This window comes from Phocoena phocoena, chromosome 9, assembly GCF_963924675.1.
Source record: "Phocoena phocoena chromosome 9, mPhoPho1.1, whole genome shotgun sequence".
Taxonomy (NCBI): Eukaryota; Metazoa; Chordata; class Mammalia; order Artiodactyla; family Phocoenidae; genus Phocoena; species Phocoena phocoena.
The window spans coordinates 30890563-30913619 of record NC_089227.1 but is presented as its reverse complement, the minus strand read 5'-3'; the positions used below and the strand labels follow the sequence as shown (position 1 = coordinate 30913619).

General features: G+C 38.4%; 1 protein-coding gene across 2 annotated transcripts in view; it reads left to right on the top strand.

The window, feature by feature from the left end:
- Nucleotides 1-23057, top strand: part of KLHL7 (kelch like family member 7) — a 62244-nt gene that overhangs the window by 13584 nt on the left and 25603 nt on the right. The window contains exons 1-7 of one of the 2 annotated variants that reach the window (XM_065883691.1): nucleotides 1031-1075; nucleotides 5228-5330; nucleotides 6198-6291; nucleotides 6565-6689; nucleotides 9085-9260; nucleotides 11605-11779; nucleotides 19245-19387. In XM_065883691.1, the coding sequence (XP_065739763.1) occupies nucleotides 5252-5330; nucleotides 6198-6291; nucleotides 6565-6689; nucleotides 9085-9260; nucleotides 11605-11779; nucleotides 19245-19387 (792 nt within the window). In that variant the 5' untranslated portion in view covers nucleotides 1031-1075; nucleotides 5228-5251. Of the gene's footprint in view, nucleotides 1-1030; nucleotides 1076-5227; nucleotides 5331-6197; nucleotides 6292-6564; nucleotides 6690-9084; nucleotides 9261-11604; nucleotides 11780-19244; nucleotides 19388-23057 lie in introns of those variants that run through there. The other variant, XM_065883690.1, reaches the window with a different exon arrangement.

Genomic DNA, 23057 nt, shown 5'->3' with positions numbered 1-23057 from the left:
ACTTCTACTAGTGCCTTTCAAAGTCTGTAGATTTTGCCATGGTGGAAAATAAGAGGTCTGTGTGTTCAGGATTACTGCCAACCCTTACCACCCTCAGTAAAGTAATTTTAATTATGGGGAAGCCCAGCATCTAACTTAGGTCTGGACTATGTCTGAATTATTTGGCTTCCCTTAAGGTGTCCTACTACTGTCCCTTAGTCTTATCTCTACAAACTTCCCATATACGTTGCACTAGAGCATATACCTTGCCTGTCTTCCCACCAGATCACCTTGCAGATTATTTAACAATGCATGAAATACTCTATTGCTGCTCTTCCTTTTCCCTTTTCAAATCAATCTGAACTTACTGTAATCACCTGCTATAATTGTCCCAGGCTTTTGAGGCCAGTCCTTTAATTATGTGTTTGATTTCTTACCTTTAGCTTTAAAAGAAATCTTATAAAAAAAATTCCAGGACCAAGCTTCTTTCTGAGAGAAACGATTTAGTCTGCTCCTGAATTCTTTCTTCCTTCATTATATCTCTTTGGTCCATATTGCTTTTGTATAAATAACAATAAAAATAACTTTTTTTGTTTTCAATTTCGTCTTTTAAAGAACAGTTATACCAAAGTTTATCTCCTTTCCCTTTCAGAGCTGTTTGGCCTAGCTTGTCATACATATGTTCCCCTTAAGGAAGGAAATCCCCTTTTCCTTTATTAATCTAAGTGTGTTCCTTTGTTTTTCTTTAACTTTCCCACTTGCCTTATTGTGGTTATACATGTGTTTAAGCCCAGTGCTGTTTTCCTTGCTTTTCTGAACAAAGATGATTTCTAAAGAGGCCTTTTAATTTTTTTTCTCTTAACCTTTGGGTTTATTATGGCTTTGTTGAGACTTTTCTAGTATCTCAATCCAACATGATGATTTACCCTATATAATAAGGGTTCCATTTTCGTTTATCCTTTCAGTGATTTAAATCCACCACCCAACTATAGTTGAATCTACAGTCTACCCAGGGATTTGTACCCAGGGTCAACTTGAAATCACGCTGGGAGGGACTGATTGCAGAACCTTGTTGACAAGCTACATAAATCCAAAGGTTAGTCATTCCTCAGTCCTCTCCTTGGGATGCAATAAAGAATAGAATTTGGGACAGCTGCTTGCATGCCTCCTACTAACGCCAGCACATATTGTTAAAAGCTAGAACCTCATGCAATGCTGTGGAGCTTTCAGGAACCTGAAGTGCCTTTGCAGTCCTGTCTGGCAAATACATACAGAGAGCAAAAGGTTATTCCACTAATGCATGCCTAAAATGCTTGCCTGTTTTGAGGTCTTTCCAAACCAAAGGACTCTTCCCTCAAAAGTGTCTAATACTTGCAAACACTAAAGTAGCACCAAAGTTTCTGTTTGCCTCTGTTTGAGTTGTCTATGCATATGGATTTCAGGGGCCCTCTTCTTCTTCTGGCTCTAAATATTTGAGCAGTAAAGGTAGGAGACAGATAAATTAATGGTGATGACAGACTAGTGAACATGGCGTTGAGTTGAGCATAAAATGGGCTTCCTCTTCTTTTTCCCCTTAACTAAAAACTTACCAGTCTGAGGCAGAGCCGCTGAGGAATGGGAACAGTCCTCTCCTGCCATAGATAGGGGCAAGCCTCCCAGTGAATTACGTTCTACTTTGGGGGCAGATTAATGGAAGAAGAGTGAGCCAGGAGGCCTGGCAGTGTGTGGTCAGTGACCTCTGCCATAGCTCTTGCTCATCCTGTAGTCGCTCTAGAACAAGCGACAGTTGGAGAAAAGGACTGAAACTTCCTTCCCAGTACTTACCTTCCCCAGAGGAAGAGAGAGTACTTCATGACAGAGAAATCTGTTGTTTCTCAAATTGATATGTTATCCCATTTTTTCAGTTATCAAATCTCTCACCACATTTTTTAAATTAAACTTTTTTTTTAAGAGCAGTTTTAGGTTTAACAGAAAAATTGAGCAGAAAGTGCAGTTTTCATTTACCCCCTTTGCCTCTCCCCCTCGCCCCAGTTTCCCCTATTATTAACATCTTGTCTCAGTGTGGGGCATTTGTTACAATGGATGAGCCATTGTTACATTATTGGTTCACTCTTTGTGTTGTACATTCTGTGGGTTTTGACAGGTGTATAATGACATATATCCACTGTTAGAGTATCACACACAATAATTTCACTGCCTTAAACATTACCTGTGCTCCACCTTCTCACCACATATGTGAAATGGTATCTTTATCATATGCCAAATGCCCATTATTGTGGATCCCTCACATTTCTTAGATTTATTTCTCAGCATTTAATTATTTTGTTGCTGCTATGACTGGGATTTTTATTTCTCTCATTTGTGTGTTTTTCTAATGGCATATTACTCACATCTAATTGCTTTTTCATGTTTATCTTATTTATCTAGCCACCTTACCAACTTTTCATATTAGTTCTACAAGTGTTAAATTGATTTATCTTTATTTCCTTAGTGATATGGCTAAAATTTCCAGAACAATGTGACAGGGTGTGTGTGTGTATATTTCAAACTTGAATGAGAATGTCTCTCCTGCTTCACTAGATTGCTGTTGATTCTGATGAATGACCTTCAACATACAGACACATCATTTTCTTTATTAAAGAATCTCAGGAAATGAATTTTTAATTTTATCAAACACTCTTTTGCCCATATATTGAAGTTTTTCTTTTTTTCTTTTTTTGGCCAAGCCTCACGGCATGCAGGATCTTAGTTCCCTGACCAGGGATTGAACCCGTGCCCCCTGCAATGGAAGCATGGGAGTCCTAACCACTGGACCACCAGGGAATTCCCTGAAGTCCTTCTACTACATGAAAATTTTCTCTTTTAACCTGTCAGTATTATGAATTACATTTATAGAATTATCATTCTTGAACCCTTCTTGCATTCCTAGAACAATACCCTGCTGGATTCAGTTTGCAAATACTTGACAGATCTGTAAATGAGACACCTAAAGGAGGAAAAAGTCCAAAGAAAATGTGACCAAAATAGCAACCGACAGTTTAAAAAAAATGAAGACAGCAAAGAAACGTAATAAATAGTATTTAAAAAGATGGCATATGTAAGATGAAATGTAAGTTATCAGTAATAAATAGGAGGGATTCAACTAAACCCTACTAAAAATAATTATTAGATGGTGAGAACTTCAGACTAAGTTACACAAAAATCTATGCTGTTTATGAGAGACTAAAGATTCAGAAGCTGAAAATAATAAATACAAAGATATAATTTGGGGAGGACATAAACAGAGAAATTGCAAGGTTTTCTGGTTTAATCCAGTTAAGATGTATTGTTCAAAAGGTAGTTTTGTTTGTTTTGTTTCTCTTCCATTCACCTAGGACTTGTTACCTCTCATTCTCCAGATCACCTGAATCTCTGTCTCTTCCCATTTCCTGTCTTTGCATACACCTCTTCCCCAGAGGATTGATAGCAGGAGGGACCTCTGCCTTTAGGTCGGTCTCATTTCTTGTTGAATAGGACCTATTAATCTATTGTAGTCCAGTCAAATAAATGCACCGTTTGGATATAAAAGATTGCTCCCATTTCACCTCCTACTCGCCACACACAATGTTACTATCTGGCTAGAGATTAATCTTAGACTAAGACTAAATTGTACAAAGATCCCTCTGATTTCTCTAACTTCCTTCAGTGCCTGTAAATGCACTACACTAACATTCCCCATTCCTGAGTATGCCTTGGAAAGGTTTTTTGCTACATTTCAGTTTAGCTTTACATTTTCCGGAACTTCCCATCAGCAGCCATAGGTCCCTCCCCTATCTAATTTGCTTGCTATTCTGTCAGTATTCTTCCTCTCCTTTTTTCCTTCCTTCCCTCCCTCCTCCCTTTCTCTTTCTTTATCTTCAGCAACTTGATCAGCTTGTTTCGATAGCAACCAAATAGTTGGCTCGGTTTTGCTACCTGGTATTTTTGGGTGTAGCAAAATCACCTGAGAGCTATGCCTGTTCTGTACCCCCTCCCCAAATAAAAGGAAATAAAAATTTAAGACACTGTTGGAGTAACAGTAGCTTTAACTATAATCTGCATATAATTTCTAAGCAGTAGTCTATAGGCCTTATAAAAAATATTTAAGTAAGCTGTAAGAGTGAAATGTTCATCCCTTAGCCCATTAATTGGGACCCATTTCTTTTCTCATTCTAAGCATTACCGTCTTATTTGGGTTTTTTATTCATGAAGTAATAAAGTAGGAAATAGCAGTGATTTATCTATCAGAAACTATATCAGTAGTTTCAGTAAAATACTTAAAATTTGGAAAATACCATATCCTCTGAGCTCTTGAGCCATTATTTAGTTTTGTGTGTGAAATTACTCTGAAAATATTATTTACCTCATATTCCCAGTGCCTAAGAGGGTGCTTTACAAAATTTTTTCTGAGCCCAAGCTGTATATTATCTTTAACTTCATTAAAAAATTGAAATTTTATTTGATAAAAAGAACATTTCTTTTTCCTTGGAATTCATCTTTAAGGGTTCCAGTAAATCTTAAATTTTTTCCTTAATATACCCCATTTTTCCAACATTTTAAGTGTATAATCTAGATCTGCCTTCTTTCAGTAACCTAGAGCGACACATTTTGGCCTAGGTCAGAAATCAGAATTTAAAAGTGGCTGCTATCCGGGTCCCATCAGAAGTGCATTTTAGAGAGATGTTATTTAAGGAGAGAGTGCTGAATGGACATTTGGTTCATCCACTCTGTATATTCTGAGTTGTTTCTGTTGCAGGTTAGATCTGTGAAGGCAACTTTCTTGGAAAATGCAGTGTGCACCTGCATTTTATCAAGGACAGTTTTTAAGAAGCAGATTGTTATATTTGAAAAACCATCAAGGACATTGCCATTAGGTCATTTAATGTCCCCATAAAATCTCACCATGAGAAATATCTTAGAATTTGTGTCAGAAAAAAAATTTGGCTTCCCAAAGATTAGTAGACTACTTTTTTTCTGATTATAAAGATCTTTTTTTTTTCCTGACTGTTGAGAAGCTAAGTGCCGAATTTTGATACAGCAAACTCATGACAGCAACACTCTGTAAGTCTTTCCTAAATAGGTTTTATATTAAAAACAAAATCTGTGCTGGAAAAAGACTGGATTTAAATACAAAATAGAGATAAAGCATTTGGCAAGTGCCTGTTTTATATCTTTGCTAAGCCATGCCCATTGAACCCCTTTTAATTTTATTTATTTCTCTCTTGATTAGAAAACATTGTGTGATGTGATCCTTATGGTCCAGGAAAGAAAGATACCTGCTCATCGTGTTGTCCTTGCTGCAGCGAGTCATTTTTTTAACTTAATGTTCACAAGTAAGTATCTTAAGATAAAACATAATTTTTCTATGAGAATTAGGTGGGGTCTAATTGAAAATATGCCATTTTTCCCAGTTTTAAAAGCACTTTAAGTCCACAGAACAGTGAAGAGATTGAAGAGTGGTCATGGTGATGATTGATCAAAGGAAAACTGTCCTTTCGTTAGCCCTAAAGGCCTGAAGTCTTTATTAATGGAGATACAGCTTCTGCTTGAATACCGGGTTTTTATCTTAACCTCCGGTAGAAAGGCAAAGGAGCAGATAAGTCCTATGGCATTTTATCTGGCAAGTTAAACTAAAGAAAAATGAAATACATTATACTAGAAAGTTGAGAATTGGGTCCAAGTCCTGGTTCTACTTAGTACTGCTCGTGAGCTTGATTGGGTTATATATCTGCCTCAAGTTTTCTCTTTAGTGCTCTGGCTACCTACCAGGGTTTTGGGGAAGAGTGAGAGCTTTGCTAGTGAAAGCTGACTATACATATAATTGTCATTGTTCTTGTAGGTTTGTTCCAGCTACATCAGAGGCATTTTGCCCATAACAATTTAAGAGAATGCTACCAAATTAATTTAGGAGTTGGGGAAATATTAAATGCAGTTTTATGTCTCTCTGTTCATTTGGGCTTTTTTTTTTAGAAGTACACTAATTCACTCATTTCTTAAATTATTTTAAGGCACATGTCAAGTATGGAGAATTAATTTGCATTTATTATAGGAATGTGTTGGGCTTTCTGAGGTATTTTCTTTCAGGGAGGTCTCTGTCCTGTTATTTTTCTCCAACATTTAACACAGCCTAGAATGATTGGGTTCTTCAGTTAAACTCAGGGTAGTACTCATGCCATTTATGTTTCTTCTCTTTGTATTAGCTAACATGCTTGAATCAAAGTCCTTTGAAGTGGAACTCAAAGATGCCGAACCTGACATTATTGAACAACTTGTGGAATTCGCTTATACCGCTAGGTAAGTTAAGGATCGTTTCTGTTGTGGAGGAGTAAGGTCAGGATCTGCCATGACAAAGCGTTGTTGTAACAAATTGGTGTGCTCCAGAGTCTTCAGAATGAAAAACTACACGGATGGTAGGGGCGGGGTTTGAGGATCCTATGCCATACTAATTCAAGGGCTGTAAAGTTTAATTTTTTGTTTAATTTCGGGGGCTAGAAGGATACATTCTATGGTAGCATTATTTAAATAATAAATTGTAGGAAACTAACGTTCACTTTAACTTACTTACAGAATTTCTGTGAATAGCAACAATGTTCAGTCTTTGTTAGATGCAGCAAACCAGTACCAGATTGAACCTGTGAAGAAAATGTGTGTTGATTTTTTGAAAGAACAAGTTGATGCTTCAAATTGTCTTGGTAAGGAATGAGATTCCTATTTTTTAAAACAAAAAACACCATTAATGTATATTTTAATAAAGAAAAAAAGCATGGTTATAAGTGTCCTCATTTAATCTTTTTTTACCCTCATTTAATCTTAAAGATGTTGTCCAGTACAAAATTTTCTAGTAATATATTTTATTTTATTTATTTATTTTTAACATCTTTATTGGAGTATAAATGCTTTATAATGTTGTGTTAGTTTCTGCTATATAACAAAGTGAATCAGCTCTATGTATATATATATCCCCGTATCCCCTCCCTCTGCGTCTCCTCCCACCCTCCTTATCCCACTGCTATAGGTGGTCACCTAGTAATATATATTAAGAGGAGGTTAGGGAGGTACATATTAACCTGGGCAGAAACAAGCCATAAAATACCGTATCAACATTTTCCAAAATAAAAAATAGCCTCAGTAATGAGTTTTTGTGTGTTTAGGAAAACGAGTAATGATTTACTTCAGAAATGACAGAATGATTCAGTATTAAAAAAACAAACATAATATACTATACTAACATGCTATAGGAAAAAAATACTTAAAATCATAGCAACAGATGCTGAAGGCACTTTTGTGTTTTCAGTACCCATTCCTAATGTTTAAAAAAAACTCTTAAATTAGAAATAAAATACCTAAGTTAACCTGTATGCGTCTGAAACCTAAAGCTAATATTCTTTGCATGGAAACGTGCTACCATTCAGCTTCGTGCTGAAGATTTCCACCAATGTAGTCAATCAAAAAAAAATAAGGTAACAATAAAAGTTTCCTTATCAGGCATATTCATAACAGTAGTTTGTTGGCTAATTTAAAATTTCATTAACGCAGTGAGTGGTTAAACAAGATTATATCTGCCATAAAGGTGTTATTTTGGTGTAACATAAAAATATACCAGTCTGCCAATCTGTGACTGTAAGACCAAGTCTATGATTTGAATACTGATCCATTGTCTGTCTTACCTAAGTCACATCAATAATATATTATCTATGATTTTTTATTTTTAGTTTCCTTAAAACGAATTGATAACTGAGCAAGACAGTCTGATTATAGAATCCCTCTAGAATTTTGCAGTGTTTTCCCCGATTTTATCCGTTGTCCTGGTCATGCTTAATTTGAGCTGTTTTCAAGTCTGTTGTAAACCTTAGAATTAGTTTTCATAGAAGCAACTGCTTTCTTTTCACATTCATATTTTATTGATCTGCATGATATTTAATTGAGTAGCATAATTGCAACAAATTCAACTGCCAAAAGTTAGTTAAAAAACAAATACTGGTTCTTGGTGAAAATATCATTTCCCTGGTGGGAACATAAATGTTCAGGTGTAGCAGACTGAGCACATAGCATGCCATGGCATTGGTCAGTACATTTAGAAAATGGCAACTAGTCTAACTCACTAGCAGGCATCAGTTATGAGAACCTTTATGGTTATAAATATGAAAGTGTCAAAACTATCTGAAGACAGCATTGAAGTTGAAACATGGAAAACCAAAGCTAATAAACTAAAATAAATTTAACTAATGACTTTGAATGGAGGCCTGCCACAAGATCATATACAGTAATCAGTGGTTTTATTTAGCAGAGGTTGGCAAACTTCCTATAAGGGCCAAATAGCAAATATTTTAGGCTTTGTGGGCCATGTGTCACGTGTGGTCCTTGTTGCTCCTCTTCCTACTTCTCCCCCTCCTGCTTCTCCTCTCCTTCCTCTCCCCCCTTTTCTCCCCACTTCCCCCTTTTTCACAACCCTTCAAAAATATGAAAAACGTTCTTAGCTGCTGACCCTACAGCTAGATGTGGGCTGGATTTGGCTCATGGACAGTATTTTGCAGACTCCTGATACAGAACATTAATAATCAATTAAGGGGATCTTCCCTCCTAAAGAGAAAATAAAATAGCTGAATGGAAAATATATGGGGTTTCTATGAAAAAAACTGTTAATTACATTGAAGATCATTTAAAAATGTAAGTGGAGATCTATGTCATGATCCTAAGTGGAACTCCTCCATGTTGCAGAACAAGCAACTGTCCCTAATGTAATCCAAAAATTCAGCGGTCCTAATTGAAGTCATATCAGGATTTTTAAAAAGTAGAATGTTATAAGCTTATTTTAAATTTATTTACAAGAGAAAATGTTATACCAGTAGCCAAGAAAAGTTTGAAAAAACACTGAAGGGGGCCTGTCCTACAAAGTACCAAATTCAGCCACACATAACAGAGTATATTGGCATAACAATAGACAAATCAATGGAAAAGAAAAGGATCCAGATTTATGAAATTTATTGTCTCATTTTCCTGGAGTCATACTTAATCTTTCATGTATATTTGTTTGTTTGTTTTTTAAGGTATTCATCTTTTATTCATTTGTTGTCTTTCTGTGTTCAGGTATAAGTGTGCTAGCAGAGTGTCTAGACTGTCCTGAATTGAAAGCAACCGCAGATGACTTTATTCATCAGCATTTTACTGAAGTTTATAAAACTGATGAATTTCTACAACTTGATGTCAAGCGAGTTACACATCTCCTCAACCAGGACACTCTGACTGTGAGGGCAGAGGATCAGGTGACTAAACTGGCTTCTCACATTTTTCTTAGTAAAAATGTCCCTATGGATTTCTTATGCTTCATTTTTGGATACATGACAAAGAAAAGAATCATATTAGGAGAGAATGTGTTCTTTACACTAATTCCAAATTCTGTTTCATAGGAAAAATAAGTTTTGGGTGCTTGTAGGGGCTGGCTCTTTGAGAGACAGGCCACTTGTAGAGATGCTGTTGGGTGGGTAAAACAATGCCTCCACCAGAGTTGTCCACACCCTAATCCTTGGAATCTGTGAATGTGTTACCTTATATAGCAGTTGAGACTCAGCAGATGTGGTTAAGGATCATGAGAGGAGGAGGTTATTGGGTGGGTCCAGTGTAATCACAAGGGTGCTTAAATATGGAAGAGGGACAGAAGAGTCAGTGTCAGAGTGATGTGATATGAATTAGACTTGGTTGGCCATTGCTGGCTTTGAAGATGGAGGAAGGGCCGCAAGCCAAGGAATGCAGATGGCTGCTAGATGTTAGAGAAAGCAAGGAAATGGTTTCGCCTGTAGGCCTTCAGGCAGCCCTGCTGACACCTTGATTTTTGCCCAGTGTGTGACCCATTTTGGACTCTGACCTCCAGAACTGTCAGATAAACAGTCAGAGGTGTAAGCTGGGTACAGGTGTTGGGAACTAGATGGGGTAACACTTTGATATGCAGACATTCACTTAAACCCTGTTTTCAGTTCCCTTCTCTGTATTTTAAGTCAGTAAGTTTGTGATAATGTGTTATAGCAGCAATAGGAAACTAATAGAGGTACAGTAAGATCGCATGCTTTGGGTTACTTTTGTTCTACAGATAAAAGGTTTGCCCTGAACCATATTCTTTCTCCCAGTCGTCATGGCCCAGAGTATTAGTTTGCAAGTTGACAGGTTGGACCCGGAGAACCTGAGTAGGCATAAAGAAAAAACTCAGTTATATGAGCAAAATTGACTGACTTATATATAGTATAGAAAGGGAAGAGTAAGTAATTTTAGACTGAAGAAACCTGACAAACTTGATGAACACTACCTACAGGTTAATATCATCAGTGATATCATGTACTCTTGTGTAATGAGGATGGCATGTTACCTCTGTGTCTTCCTCCCAAAAAAACTATAACCCCAGCCTAATCATGAGAAAAACATCAGACGAACCCAGATTGAGGGACAGTCTATAAAATACCTGATCAGAACTCAGAGCCGTCAGAAAGTCCTCAAAAACAAGGAGGGTGTGAGAAACAGTCATAGTCTAGAAGAGCCTAAGGTGAGATAACCACTAAATGTAATGTGGTATCTTTTATGGGATTGTGGAACAGAAAAATAACATTAGACAAAAACTAAAGGATTTTTTTTTTTTAAGTATGGACCTTAGTTAATAAATAATGTATCAGTATTGGTTCATTAGTTATAAGAGTTTCATAATAATGTACTATTTTAACAACTGAGTGCAGGGTGTATGGGAACTCTGCACTATCTTTGCAACTTTTCTGTAAATCAAAAAATATTCCAATAAATAGTTTATTTAAAAAAGACCGATTCCCATAAAAAATTAACTATATCAGACTTAGGGCTTATTAACACCAACCCAAAATAACTAATGTAACTAATTCAAATGTGTGTGGTAGATGTATATGTATATGAAATAATGGGTTTATTTTCAGTGTATTTAAACTAGTGATTTATAAATCCAATTATGTTAATAAACTTGGGCTTGTTTGGTACAGTTAAATGAATGCTACCATATTATTTTGGAAAGCAATTCTTATGTAAATATCCTGTAATTTACTTCTTATATATAGAATTTTTATATCATAAAGTTTCCAGAAAGTAAATAAGTCTGTCAATTCATAATTCAGGAATAAAATCATAGATGACCTTCATATCTCTTGGGGTAGAAGGCCTCTGAGGAAATTAACCTGTTCTCCTGGTACCATATGAACATATATTGAAACTATCATTGACCAATAGATTTTTTTCAGTGGAAATGTACATCATATCTCCTTCCTAAAAGGAAGCTATATTTTGTTTAAAAACGATCATAGATTCAACATCCTACCTGTCATTACATTATGTAGTAGTAATTAGTTCTAAAACATATTACCTAGAAGTAGTAGTAATTAGTTCTAAAAAACATATTACCTAGAAGCATCACTAGAGCATTGTGTAAACTGTTCTGAAGTACAGATGGTGTTTGGGGATGAAAGCAAATATCTGAATAAAATATTGGGAATAAGAAGTTGTGCCTTCATGAGACTCCCCTTTCAACGTGAGAGTAAACATAGGTAATTGGAAGTGCCGCAGCCTTCTAAGAACTTTACTATGCTGTTTTTCTCCCCTTAGGTTTATGATGCTGCAGTCAGGTGGTTGAAATATGATGAACCTAACCGCCAGCCATTTATGGTTGACATCCTTGCTAAAGTCAGGTTTCCTCTTATATCAAAGAATTTCTTAAGTAAAACAGTACAAGCTGAACCACTTATTCAAGACAATCCTGAATGCCTTAAGATGGTGATAAGTAAGTTGCCTTAATATCCATTTATAACTTATCGTGTAGCCAGTTTCTCATGGGCTTAAAACCCTTCAGAATGGATCAGACTCGGTAGCCAGGGAGAAACACTCAAGGCTTTGCCCTGCTGGATAATTAATCTATTGGGGTTCTCAACTGTCTATCCGGAGGGAACTTAGCCTCAGCCCTTATTTTATAGGAACATGTGTGATAGAAGTTTAAAAATTACTTACGCTCTGTCTCCTTTTGTGTACAATAACTTTCATTCACTTTGTTTTTTGTGTTTCCTTTTTAAAATAATTTAGCCAAGTAGTGTACTGTGATCACATTTTCTTTCTTAAAGAAAAAGGTTTGTTTCTTGCGCGTGGAGCACATTTTTTGCCACATTTTTTTTTTTCATTTACTTAATTTTTCTTGACTTGCAGGCTAAGTTCCAAACCCTCTGTAAAATGCCTCTTAATAAAATTGTCTGTACAATTAAACAATCTGTTGATTTTATTTTTTGGAAACACATTTATAGAGCCTTCCTTCTGCCTATTCCAGGATGGAGTGTTTGCCCTTTAGGCTTAAGGCACAGTTCTTGTCCTGGGACTTCCCTTCTCTGCCATACTGGGATGTTCTTTCACTCCTTTCCTAAGTTAGATTCACTATCTTCCTCAACCCCAGGTCTTCACCTTTCTTAATTCTGTTTGATTGAACATATCCTTAAAAGGTTCCTGAGAAAGGATATATGATCAACAAATATTTGGAGATTTGACAAATCTCATATCTTTATTTTATCATAAAATGTTGAAGGATAGTTAAACCGGGTGTAGAATTATGTTGAAAATCATAAGCATTCTCCATTATTTGCTAGCTTTCATTGTTGTTTTTGAGAAAACTGATGCCAGTTTATTTATTCTTCCTTGTAAGCATTTAAAATCTTTTTTTTAAATCCCTGGTGTGTTGAAAGTTCACAGTAATGTACCTTGGTGTGCATCTTTTTTTAAAGTTATCATATTGGGCATTCTCTATCTTTTCAGCCACAGATTTCTCAGTTCTTTATTATTGGTATTGTGATTCTTTAGGCATTGAGTCTCTAATCTTAAGTCTCTCTTGTTATCCATCTTTGTCTCTTTGTTCTGTCTTCTTGGAGATAGGCTTAATTTTTCCTTCAGCACTTTTTTTTTTTGTTGCACCGTGTGGCATGCAGGATTGTAGTTCCCTGACAAGGGATCGAACCTGTGCCCCCTGCAGTGGAATTTCAGAGTCTTGACCACTGGACCACCAGGGAAGTCCCATTAAATACAGTTATTTTATATTCTGTGTTTGATAATAACAATATCTGAAGTCTTTGAAGACCAAATGCTGCTGTTTTTTCATTGACTTATTCCTGGTGGCTTAATTCTTTGTATTTTATAATTTTGGATTGTGAGCTTTTATATATATATATATATATATATATTTTTTTTTTAATATTTATTTATTTGGCTGCTTCGTGTCTTCCTTGCGGCGTGCAGGATCTTTAGTTGCAGCATGTGGGATCTAGTTCCCTGACCAGGGATCGAACCCGGGCCCCCTGCATTGGGAGGGCAAAGTCTTAGCCACTGTACCACCAGGGAAGTCCCATGAACTTACATTTGATCAGTCTTAATCTCCAGAAATATTGGGAGGTGTGGTTTGTATTCCTCCAGGTTTTCCCTGTTTTCCTTAAGAGGAGAATAGTGTTTGCTTTTGCCAAGTGCCCTGGGCCACAACAATCCAGGACTACTTTGAATTTTTCTCGACTTATGGGTTTCTAGACTTGTAGACAGGTAAATTCAAACCTCAAGCCTGTATGATCTGTCATTATAAATTCTCAAAAGAGGGAGACTTTACCTCTGCCTGGAGGTGAAATTGAAATAGGCAGATTACTATTTTTCCTTTTTGCCATTAGACAGTTTTCTTAGCTTATCTTCATTAAAAGTATAACCAATACAAGTGATCCAGCTTTAGATAGAGCTCTCAGTTCCAACACTTGTGCAAATCCAAGACCTAATCTTATTTCCCTCATGCAGCCAATAACATCAATTTCTAGGATTCCAGTATTATCGAAAGCTCTCAGAGTAGCTCCAGGGTCTCTTAACACTCACTATTCTGATGTTTAGTTCGCCCTCCATTTTTGGCCCTCTGATCTTAGCTATGCACTTAAAAGAATGTTTGTTTTATTCTTTCCAGCATCGTAGTAATTTTGTAGCAGAAAGTTATTAAAGTCTCAACTGTCATACTGCTGTAAGTGGAAGTTCAGCTTGTTCTTTAAACAGGCCTGAAATGTGTAGTGTATGACTGCGATATGCTGAGGTAAGTGTGCTCCTGCTAACTCTGCCAGGCTCTTCTTGAGTTCCCATTCATCTTAAACCAAAAACCACATGGACAGTATCCACACATGGGATAGCAGTATAGGTTTCAATTAATATGTCACGAGCAAGAAAGCCTCTCCTAGAAGGTATTTAGAAACCTACTTTGAAACCTTAAGTTGTTTTTGGCATTCATTTGCACATTTCGTTTAAGGTATAGCTGGTTTCAGACACAAAATTAAGGAAGGAAATAAAAGAGAAACGACAACTTTCATTCCTGCCTGAGATACCCTTCTCAAGAGTGGCAGTGGGCTTCCCTGGTGGCGCAGTGGTTGGGAATCCACCTGCCGATGCAGGGGACCCGGGTTCGTGCCCCGGTCCAGGAAGATCCCACATGCCGTGGAGCAGCTGGGCCCGTGGGCCATGGCCGCTGAGCCTGCGCGTCCTGAGCCTGTGCTCCGCAACAGGAGAGGCCACAGCAGTGAGAGGCCCGCGTACCACCAAAAAAAAAAAAAGAGTGACAATAAGTTTGAGTGCCCTGATTATTAAATAGTAATTAATAATTATTAATTACTCTACTTTAATAATTACTTTAATAATTATTAATTACTCCCAATTATTAAATTGGAAGTAAAGTAAAATTTCTGTCAAACGTATCACATAGCTAGTACTTAATATTGTTGTGGTTTTAGGTAAGTTGACCCAATACTGTCCCCTAGTTTGGAAAAGTATTACAATATATCCATACAATGGAATGCTCTATATTTACTAAAAATATTTTAGATGAATATCTAATAATATAAAAATTTTTCATGAGTGGCAAAAGCATAAGACAGTGCATGGTATAATACCTTTTGGTTACAGTTACGGTGTCAAGGGAAAAAAGAAGAGGGTATGAAGCAAGGATATATCCTTGTGAATATCTATGTTTAAGGGGTAGTAGACAAAGAACCGGGAAAGGAGAATTCACCAAGCTACTTCAACCACAGGCTGGTATCTTTTTTTTTTTTTAACATCTTTATTGGAGTATAATTGCTTTACAATGGTGTGTTAGTTTCTGCTTTATAACAAAGTGGATGAGCTATACATATACATATACATATATCCCCATATCCCCTTCCTCTTGCATCTCCCTCCCACCCTCCCTATCCCACCCTTCTAGGTGGTCACAAAGCACCGATCTGATCTCCCTGTGTTATGCAGCTGCTTCCCCCTAGCTATCTATTTTACAATTGGTAGTGTATATAAGTCCATGCCACTCTCTCACTTCGTCCCAGCTTACCCTTCCCAGGCTGGTATCTTGATAACCAAGATGTAGGGAGTTTTAAGAATTACAGCATAGGTTGCTGCTAGTTTCTTGAAGTACAGGGACGTGAAAGAAAATCAGGACCAAGAAGATGCCTTGAGATTAGGACTTTCATCTTTTGGATTTCACAAGTTAATATCAGATTTTTTGTCATGCCTCTGTTAGCAAACTCTGTTATATTTCTGGTTTCATTGGGTAGAGAGCTGCACCTGTTTCTTCATACATGGTGTAAGCTGTTGAAGATAAATTAGCCAGTCAGTGAAGTATTTAGTTCTTATGTGGATCCTGAATTGATTTAGAAACAGGATACCAGGATTATTCAAGAAATCCAAACAAGTGTGGGGATTAGGCTCTTGAGCAGGAATCTTTGTTTTTTGTTACATTTTTTTCTTTTTCTTTTCCTTTTTTGTTTTGTCTTGTTCTAATAAAGAACTATGAGTTCTAAAATTCCTTGACTAGGCACAAGCAGCTGAGACTCTTCCAGGCTTTGGAGCCTGGGTAGAGCTCAGTGGAGGAAAGGCCTCCCTTCTTCAGATCATCAGTTACCTTTCTACCATCTGATTTAGGGTCTGCCTTTTGAGAGAAGAAGAAAAACAGAAGATGATAGGAATGTAGAATAAAACTAAACTGAAAGAATTTACAACTAAAAGAAAACAAGTCATAAAAACAAAATGAAGAACACAGTCAAAACCATAACAAAGGGGCTTCCCTGGTGGTGCAGTGGTTAAGAATTCGCCTGCCAATGCAGGGGACATGGGTTTGAGCCCTGGTCTGGGAAGATCCCACATGCTGCGGAGCAACTAAGCCTGTGCACAACTACTGAGCTTGCGCTCTAGACCCTGCATGCCACAACTACTGAGCCCACGTGCCACAACTACTGAATCCTGCGCACCTAGAGCCTGTGCTCCGCAGCAATGAGAAGCCCGCGCACCACGACGAAGAGTAGCCCCCGCTCGCCACAACTAGAGAAAGCCCACATGCAGCAACAAAGACCCAACGCAGCCAAAAATCAATAAATTTATATTTACAAAAGACCATAACAAAGGGTCAGACTAAGTTCTTATTCAAAATTTGCAAATGAAAGTACCTGACTCTCAAAGGAATAACTCCCAAAGGAAAAAGCCTAAGGAGCAAGGCCTTTCTCAGGGAAAGGTGCCAGAGAGTTTGTCCCCAGCCCTGTCCTGGGAGAGAAACCACCCGTCAGTGAAGGAGCCACAGTTTGTGCTTCCTCCAGGGTTGACCTGGTTAGCCACAGTCAGCCACTTTTACCCAGTGGCCTGTTGCCTGGAACAGTTCCCTCCTGTTTCTCTCCTTCTCTGCTGCCTGTCTTCTCTTGTTGGGAGTATCGTGTTCATAGATTTCACAGTACACCTCTGCCCTGTGTGGAGCCCTCACTAGAGCAGCGGCTCTCAAACCCCACAAGATCTGTTCAGGCGTAGTGTTCAATAATTTGGATTTCTGACACGTTTGCAAGTGATGCTGCTAGTCAGGGAACTATATACCTTAAGAACTACAGTCTTAGACCTAGAGTGGGAGAGGAGGGAATGAGGAAAAGTGGTTTTTGTAATTGTAAAGGATTGTAAAAAGCAAACAAATGAATATATAATAGGAACCATATGTGGCCTGCAGAGCCTAAATTATTTGCTCTCTGGCCCTTTACAGAGAGAGTTTGCTGACCCCTGACCTAGAGCAGGCTGCTGAGTGTTCCAGCTGTTCTAATGCACAGTGCTTCTACTCATACTCTGAAATGGAAGGAGATGCTAGAAATATACTGATTTTCATTCATTCACAACCTGTTTTCCAAACGTGTCCTCGCTATCTCTCTTATAAAGGCCCAACACAGCCTCATGAACAGAAGTGTTTTCTGCATGTATTGAGAATTGCTTACATTATTTTATTTTTGGATCAGTAATACTGCACATCATCTACAATTCAAAAAGGTATAAAAGGGTATATGGTGAAAAGTAAGTCTCACTGGAGGTAACCATTATTATCTTGTATATCCTTCCAAAGGTAGTCTTGAGTTTGTGCATATACAGTAATTTACTGACATATACTTGTATAAATTATGTATAAAAATATATATGAATAAAACTATAAATTTTTAAAACGGTATCCCACTCTGTGTACTCTTTTATGTCTTGCTTTTTTTATTTCTTTTTTTTCTTTTGGCTGCGCCACATGGCTTGTACGATCTTAGTTCCCCAAGCAGGGATGGAACCTGGGCCCTTGGCAGTGGAAGCCCTAAGTCCTAACCACTGGACCACCAGGAAACTTCCCATCTTGCTTTTTTTCACTCCACATTATTTCTTGGAAATCATCTCATGTGTACATGTTACCCTTCCTCGTGTTTCTGAAGAGCCACATACAGTATTCCATTATGTGGATAGACCATAATTTTTAACCGCTTGCCTGACAGTGAACTTTAGGTTACTAAAATCCTAAAGGGGGAATTACTGGCTAAAGGGTGTGTGCATTTGTAATTTTCACAGATCATCCTGTATTGCCTTCCAGATACTGTGTACCCATCCACATCCGCACCAGCAGTGTAGGAGCTTGCTGCTTCCTTTATCAATACCCTGTGTTCCAGATAGTTTGATCTTGTACAATCTGATGAGTGAGAAAGTATGATTTTAATCTGTATTTCTCTAACTACAGCAGTTGAGCATCTCTTCATATGTTTGAGAGTCATTTGTAATTAGTTCTTTTTCCGTGAACTTTGTTCAGATTATTAATCTAATTTTCTGTTAGTTGATCGTCTTAATATTATTAAGAATATCTTTAGGTCTTTTATATGATTTATAAATACTTTCCTAGTTTGTCATTGTCTTTTGATTTTGATTTTTCTTTTTGCCATGAAGTAGTTTAACTTAAAATTTTATGTAGTTCTGAATTTTTTTTCATAGTTTCTGTGTTATTTGTCTTTTCTTAGGCTTCCTCGTTCTGGGCCTGTTTTTTTTTAACTATCCGATTTTTCCTATAGTTCGTTTGTGAGGTTTTTTACATTTTAAAATATTCTATTGATTTGGAATTTGCTTTAGAGTAAAATATGAGGTAGCGGTACAAATATTTTCTCCGTATCATTGTCTAACGTCATTTATTGAACAATCCACCTTTCCCACACTGATTTGAAATGACATCTTCAAAGTTTTTAACTGTTGAGTGTCCCCTGACTTGACAAAATTAAGGACTTGCTTAAAGGAAAAGGGTCATGTTAGATCACAATAGTTCTGAATCCTCACTGCATTTTAGAATAAGCAGTAAGTACTTCTCACAGTTTTATGTGCATCTGATTTACCTTAGGATTTTGTTAAATACGCGGATTCTGATTCGGTAGGTCTGGGATTCAGTGTTTCTAACAAGCTCCCAGGTGCGGAAGCTGCTGATCTTTTAACCACATTTAAGTGGTGATACCAGTGCTTCAGCCCTACCACCAGAGATTTTGATGTAACTGGCCTGTGGTAGGGCCCAGGTATAGATAGTTTCTGAGATTTTCTAGGTGATTCTAATGTACAGTGAAGATTGAGAACAGCCTCGTTGGGAGATCTGAATTTCAGTAATTAGTATTATGGCAACCGTTGCTTGAAAAGCCAGATAATTCCCTGGTATTTAGTAAGTGGGTGGGACAATCTTAGCATTAATGGTGATTGCTGAGAATAATAAATTGATTAGGACTCAGATTATTAAATATTTCTCCTGCCTCTTCTCCCTCATTCTTTCCTTAAATGCTATAGAGGGATGATTTAAAAAAAAAAAGTTCCAGAAATAAAAACACTATTTTGTTTGGGTATTTCCTTTTCAAAGTATTAAAGTGCCTGAAGTTCTTGAAGAGTTGCCATCTGTTTTTCTACAGGTGGAATGAGGTATCATCTCCTGTCTCCAGAGGATCGAGAAGAACTGGTAGAAGGCACAAGGCCCAGAAGAAAGAAACATGACTACCGCATAGCGCTATTTGGAGGCTCCCAACCACAGTCTTGTAGATATTTTAACCCAAAGGTAACTAATTTTTATTCTTGTTTTTGTTTTTAAAAGCACTGAGCGCATAGACACGCACCTACCACCAGCAGTAATAACTCATATAGGAGATGTTATAGTTCATGGTGTTCTTTCATAGACCTTACAAGATACATAGTTATCACCTTCATTTTACAAATAAGGAAACTGAGGCTTAGTCAGATTTCAAATGTTTCCATGATTGCTCTGGAGTGCTACATAGTAACCATTATCAAAGAAAACGGGAAACAGTTCTGTCTTTTGTTAGGAGCTCCTTGCGTTCATTACAGCTCCTTGCTTTCGTTATGTGTGATTTTCATTGAAAATCTGCTTCTAGAGCTATGTGGGTTGTTCTTTTTCCCCTTAGTAATTACGTTTGAATATAAAATAATACACAGTCATTCTAGAAAATGTGGAGAATCTAGACCATCATGAAGAAAAAAAATAAAATTACCTTTAATCCAATCATCTAAAAAATATAAATTTATTTTATTTATTTTTGGCTGCGTTGGGTCTTCATTGCTGCACACGGGCTTTCTCTGGTTGCAGCGAGTGGGGGCTACTCTTCGTTGCGGTGCACGGGCTTCTCATTGCGGTGGCTTCTCTTGTTGCGGAGCACGGGCTCGAGGCGCACAGGCTCAGTAGTTGTGGCACGTGGGTTCGGTAGTTTTAGCTCGTGGGCTCTAGAGCTCAGGCTCAGTAGTTATGGCACATGGGCTTAGTTGCTCCGTATCGTGTGGGATCTTCCCAGACCAGGGCTCAAACCCATGTCCCTTGTAGTAGGCGGATTCATAACCACTGCATCACCAGGGAAGCCCCAACCATCTAGAAATTATTACCAATTTTAATGTGTTTTCCATTATGTGTTATGCCAGTTGGACAGCAGAGCCTGAGTCATAGGTCTAGGAACACAATTTTTTTTTTTTTTTGCGGTATGCAGGCCTCTCACTGTTGTGGCCTCTCCCGTTGCGGAGCACAGGATCCAGACGCACAGGCTCAGCGGCCATGGCTCACGGGCCCAGCTGCTCCGTGGCATGTGGGATCCTCCCGGACCGGGGCACGAACCCGTGTCCCCTGCATCGGCAGGCGGACTCTCAACCACTGCGCCACCAGGGAAGCCGTAGGAACACAATTTTTAAAAATAGATCATGAGAAAATGCGCTCCTGTTTCTACCCCTTGTTTCTTAGAACTGTGTTTTCTGGCTGTGGGGGAGATAATACCATACTTTGCTGTTACTACATGTATTGCCCAAGCAGAGCAGATACCATAATCCTAAAAGATAGCACCCCGACCTTGCAAGGTGGTACCCATAACTGATGTTGAATCTCAGCACTTAATGGTCTCTTTCAACATCTCATAGGCCCATTTTTTTGTTGATGATAGATAACCTGGCGAGTCCAGAACATCCTTTTTACATCAGGATACTTCTGATACTTCTTTCTCTGAGAAGTGTGTCCTTGGAGGCTTTCTGTGTAATACTGTAGTGGTGATATACAAGGCATTTATAAAAACACATATGATGGTGTTGTCAAGAGTGCAAAAGACAGCAAAGGCCAATCCACATGCAGAATAAGTATCAATTCCAGTGAGGACAGAGCTTTGTCCCTTCAACAATGGAAGCGTTCCAGTGTAGTTAGCTTGGTATTAGGTAACTAACTGGTTCCCTCAAGGTGTGATAACAAATCAAGTTCTTAGAATCAGTCAATATTGCCAACAAAGTGGGTGCTAGCCAGTAGTGGATAGCCACATTGGCCTCAGGGAGGGAAAGTCCATTAGCTTCTGTAGCCACTGACTTACGCAGTTACTGCATGCATATCTGTCGCTGCCACTGGAGTCACTCATAAGCCCATTGAGCAAGCATCGGATTGGGGAGGAAAGATATAGATGCAGTCCTGTCCACATGATTATTAAGAGACTCTGCTGCAGTTGTGGGCACTCTGGTAAGAATTCATGTGGGACCCAAATTTGTTTCCTTTCTGGAGTGTGTTCTACATTATCCTTCCTCAGATCTCCTTGTCAGCAGTCTTTCGTGCTTGCTTGTTTTAAGTCTGTATCCATCTGGGAAAACCATTAGTCACCATCCGAGAATGGATAAAAACTGACCTGAGGCTTTCTCTACTGAGAGGTATAACGGACAATAAAAGGAACTGCTTGAAAATCTGCCATATCAGGATATGTGTCTTCTGTATTATCCTTCAGTACCATTCCTGAAGGGAGTATGATACTTAAGCAGTCCACTTTTGGCTAATACTATCACAAATGAACCAAGCTCAGGTCTCTCAATTTTGTCAGCTGATCTGTAGGGACCACCTCCATGAAGACATAACCCTGGGTGAGAGAGAAGGCCTACTGAGTAAGGGTTGTGATTATCCCATTTGGGTATTCTGTGCCTTTGGGACCTCCATATGCCCAGTTTTATGCTTAAATACTAGATCATGGGTTGAAAGCATGCTATTTGTGATTTGGTAGGTCATGTAAAACTGTTCAAACTGGGTTAATGATATGGTGTCCCTTGGTGTCAGACATTTGCTGTCTGTCAGACCCTAGCAGCCAGCCAGGAGCTATTTACTGAAAAAATGGTACCTGCTTAAAGTAGGTTGGCCTTGCTCCAGAATCCCACATGTGTGCTGTCTGGTCATACTGAGACATGCCTGAAGTTACATGCAGCATCTCATTCAGCATCCCAATGCCCTAGGATCGCAGCTGAGCCATGTGATTATAGCCTGTCCCGCTTAGAAAGCTTACCCAGTAAAAGTGTAAATGTAGGACACCCAAACACAGGATATGTGTCATCTGTAAAACGTTAGAAGATGGTTGGGGCAGCAAGCTGTCCTTCCTTTCCAAGGGGCTATGCCAACATGCTGTAGATCAGGGCTTGGCAAACTTTTTCTATACAAGACCGGAGAATATTTTTAGCCTTTTAGGCTACACATTCTCTGCCATAACTGCTCAGCTCTGATGCTGTAGCAGGAAAGCAGCCATAGGTAATACGTAAACAAGTGGCCATGGCTGTATTCCAATCAGATTTTTTTTAAACAGTGTGATGAGGTTTTTTTTTTTTAATTAGTTTATTTATTGATTGATTTTTGGCTATGTTGGGTCTTTGATGCTGTGCGTGAGCTTTCTCTGGTTGCAGCGAGCAGGGGCTACTCTTCGTTGCAGTGCACGGGCTTCTCATTGCGGTGGCTTCTCTTGTTGCGGAGCACAGGATCTAGCCGCACAGGCTTCAGTAGTTGTGGCACGTGGGCTCAGTAGTTGTGGCTCACGGGCTCTAGAGCATGGGCTCAGTTGTGGCGCATGGGCTTAGTTGCTTAGCGGTATGTGGGATCGTCCTGGACCAGGGCTTGAACCCATGTCCCCTGCATTGGCAGGTGGATTCTTAACCACTGCGCTACCAGGGAAATCCCTCCAATCAAATTTTATTTACAGAAACAGTCATTGGGTTGGGTTTAGCCTGCAGGCCATAGTTTGCCAACCCCTGCTACAGACCTGTGGACATCTAGGGACTCTGAAGTGACCAACTCTGTACTCTAGGATAACTTCTCTCCTGTCCTGTGAAGCACTTGTCCCACCAAGACATACGGGATCCTTTCCATTTTCTGTTCAGTTCTGTTTCCAGAACTGATCAGTATTATAGGCATCAATATAGGAGACCTTTGGCAAGGTGAGATA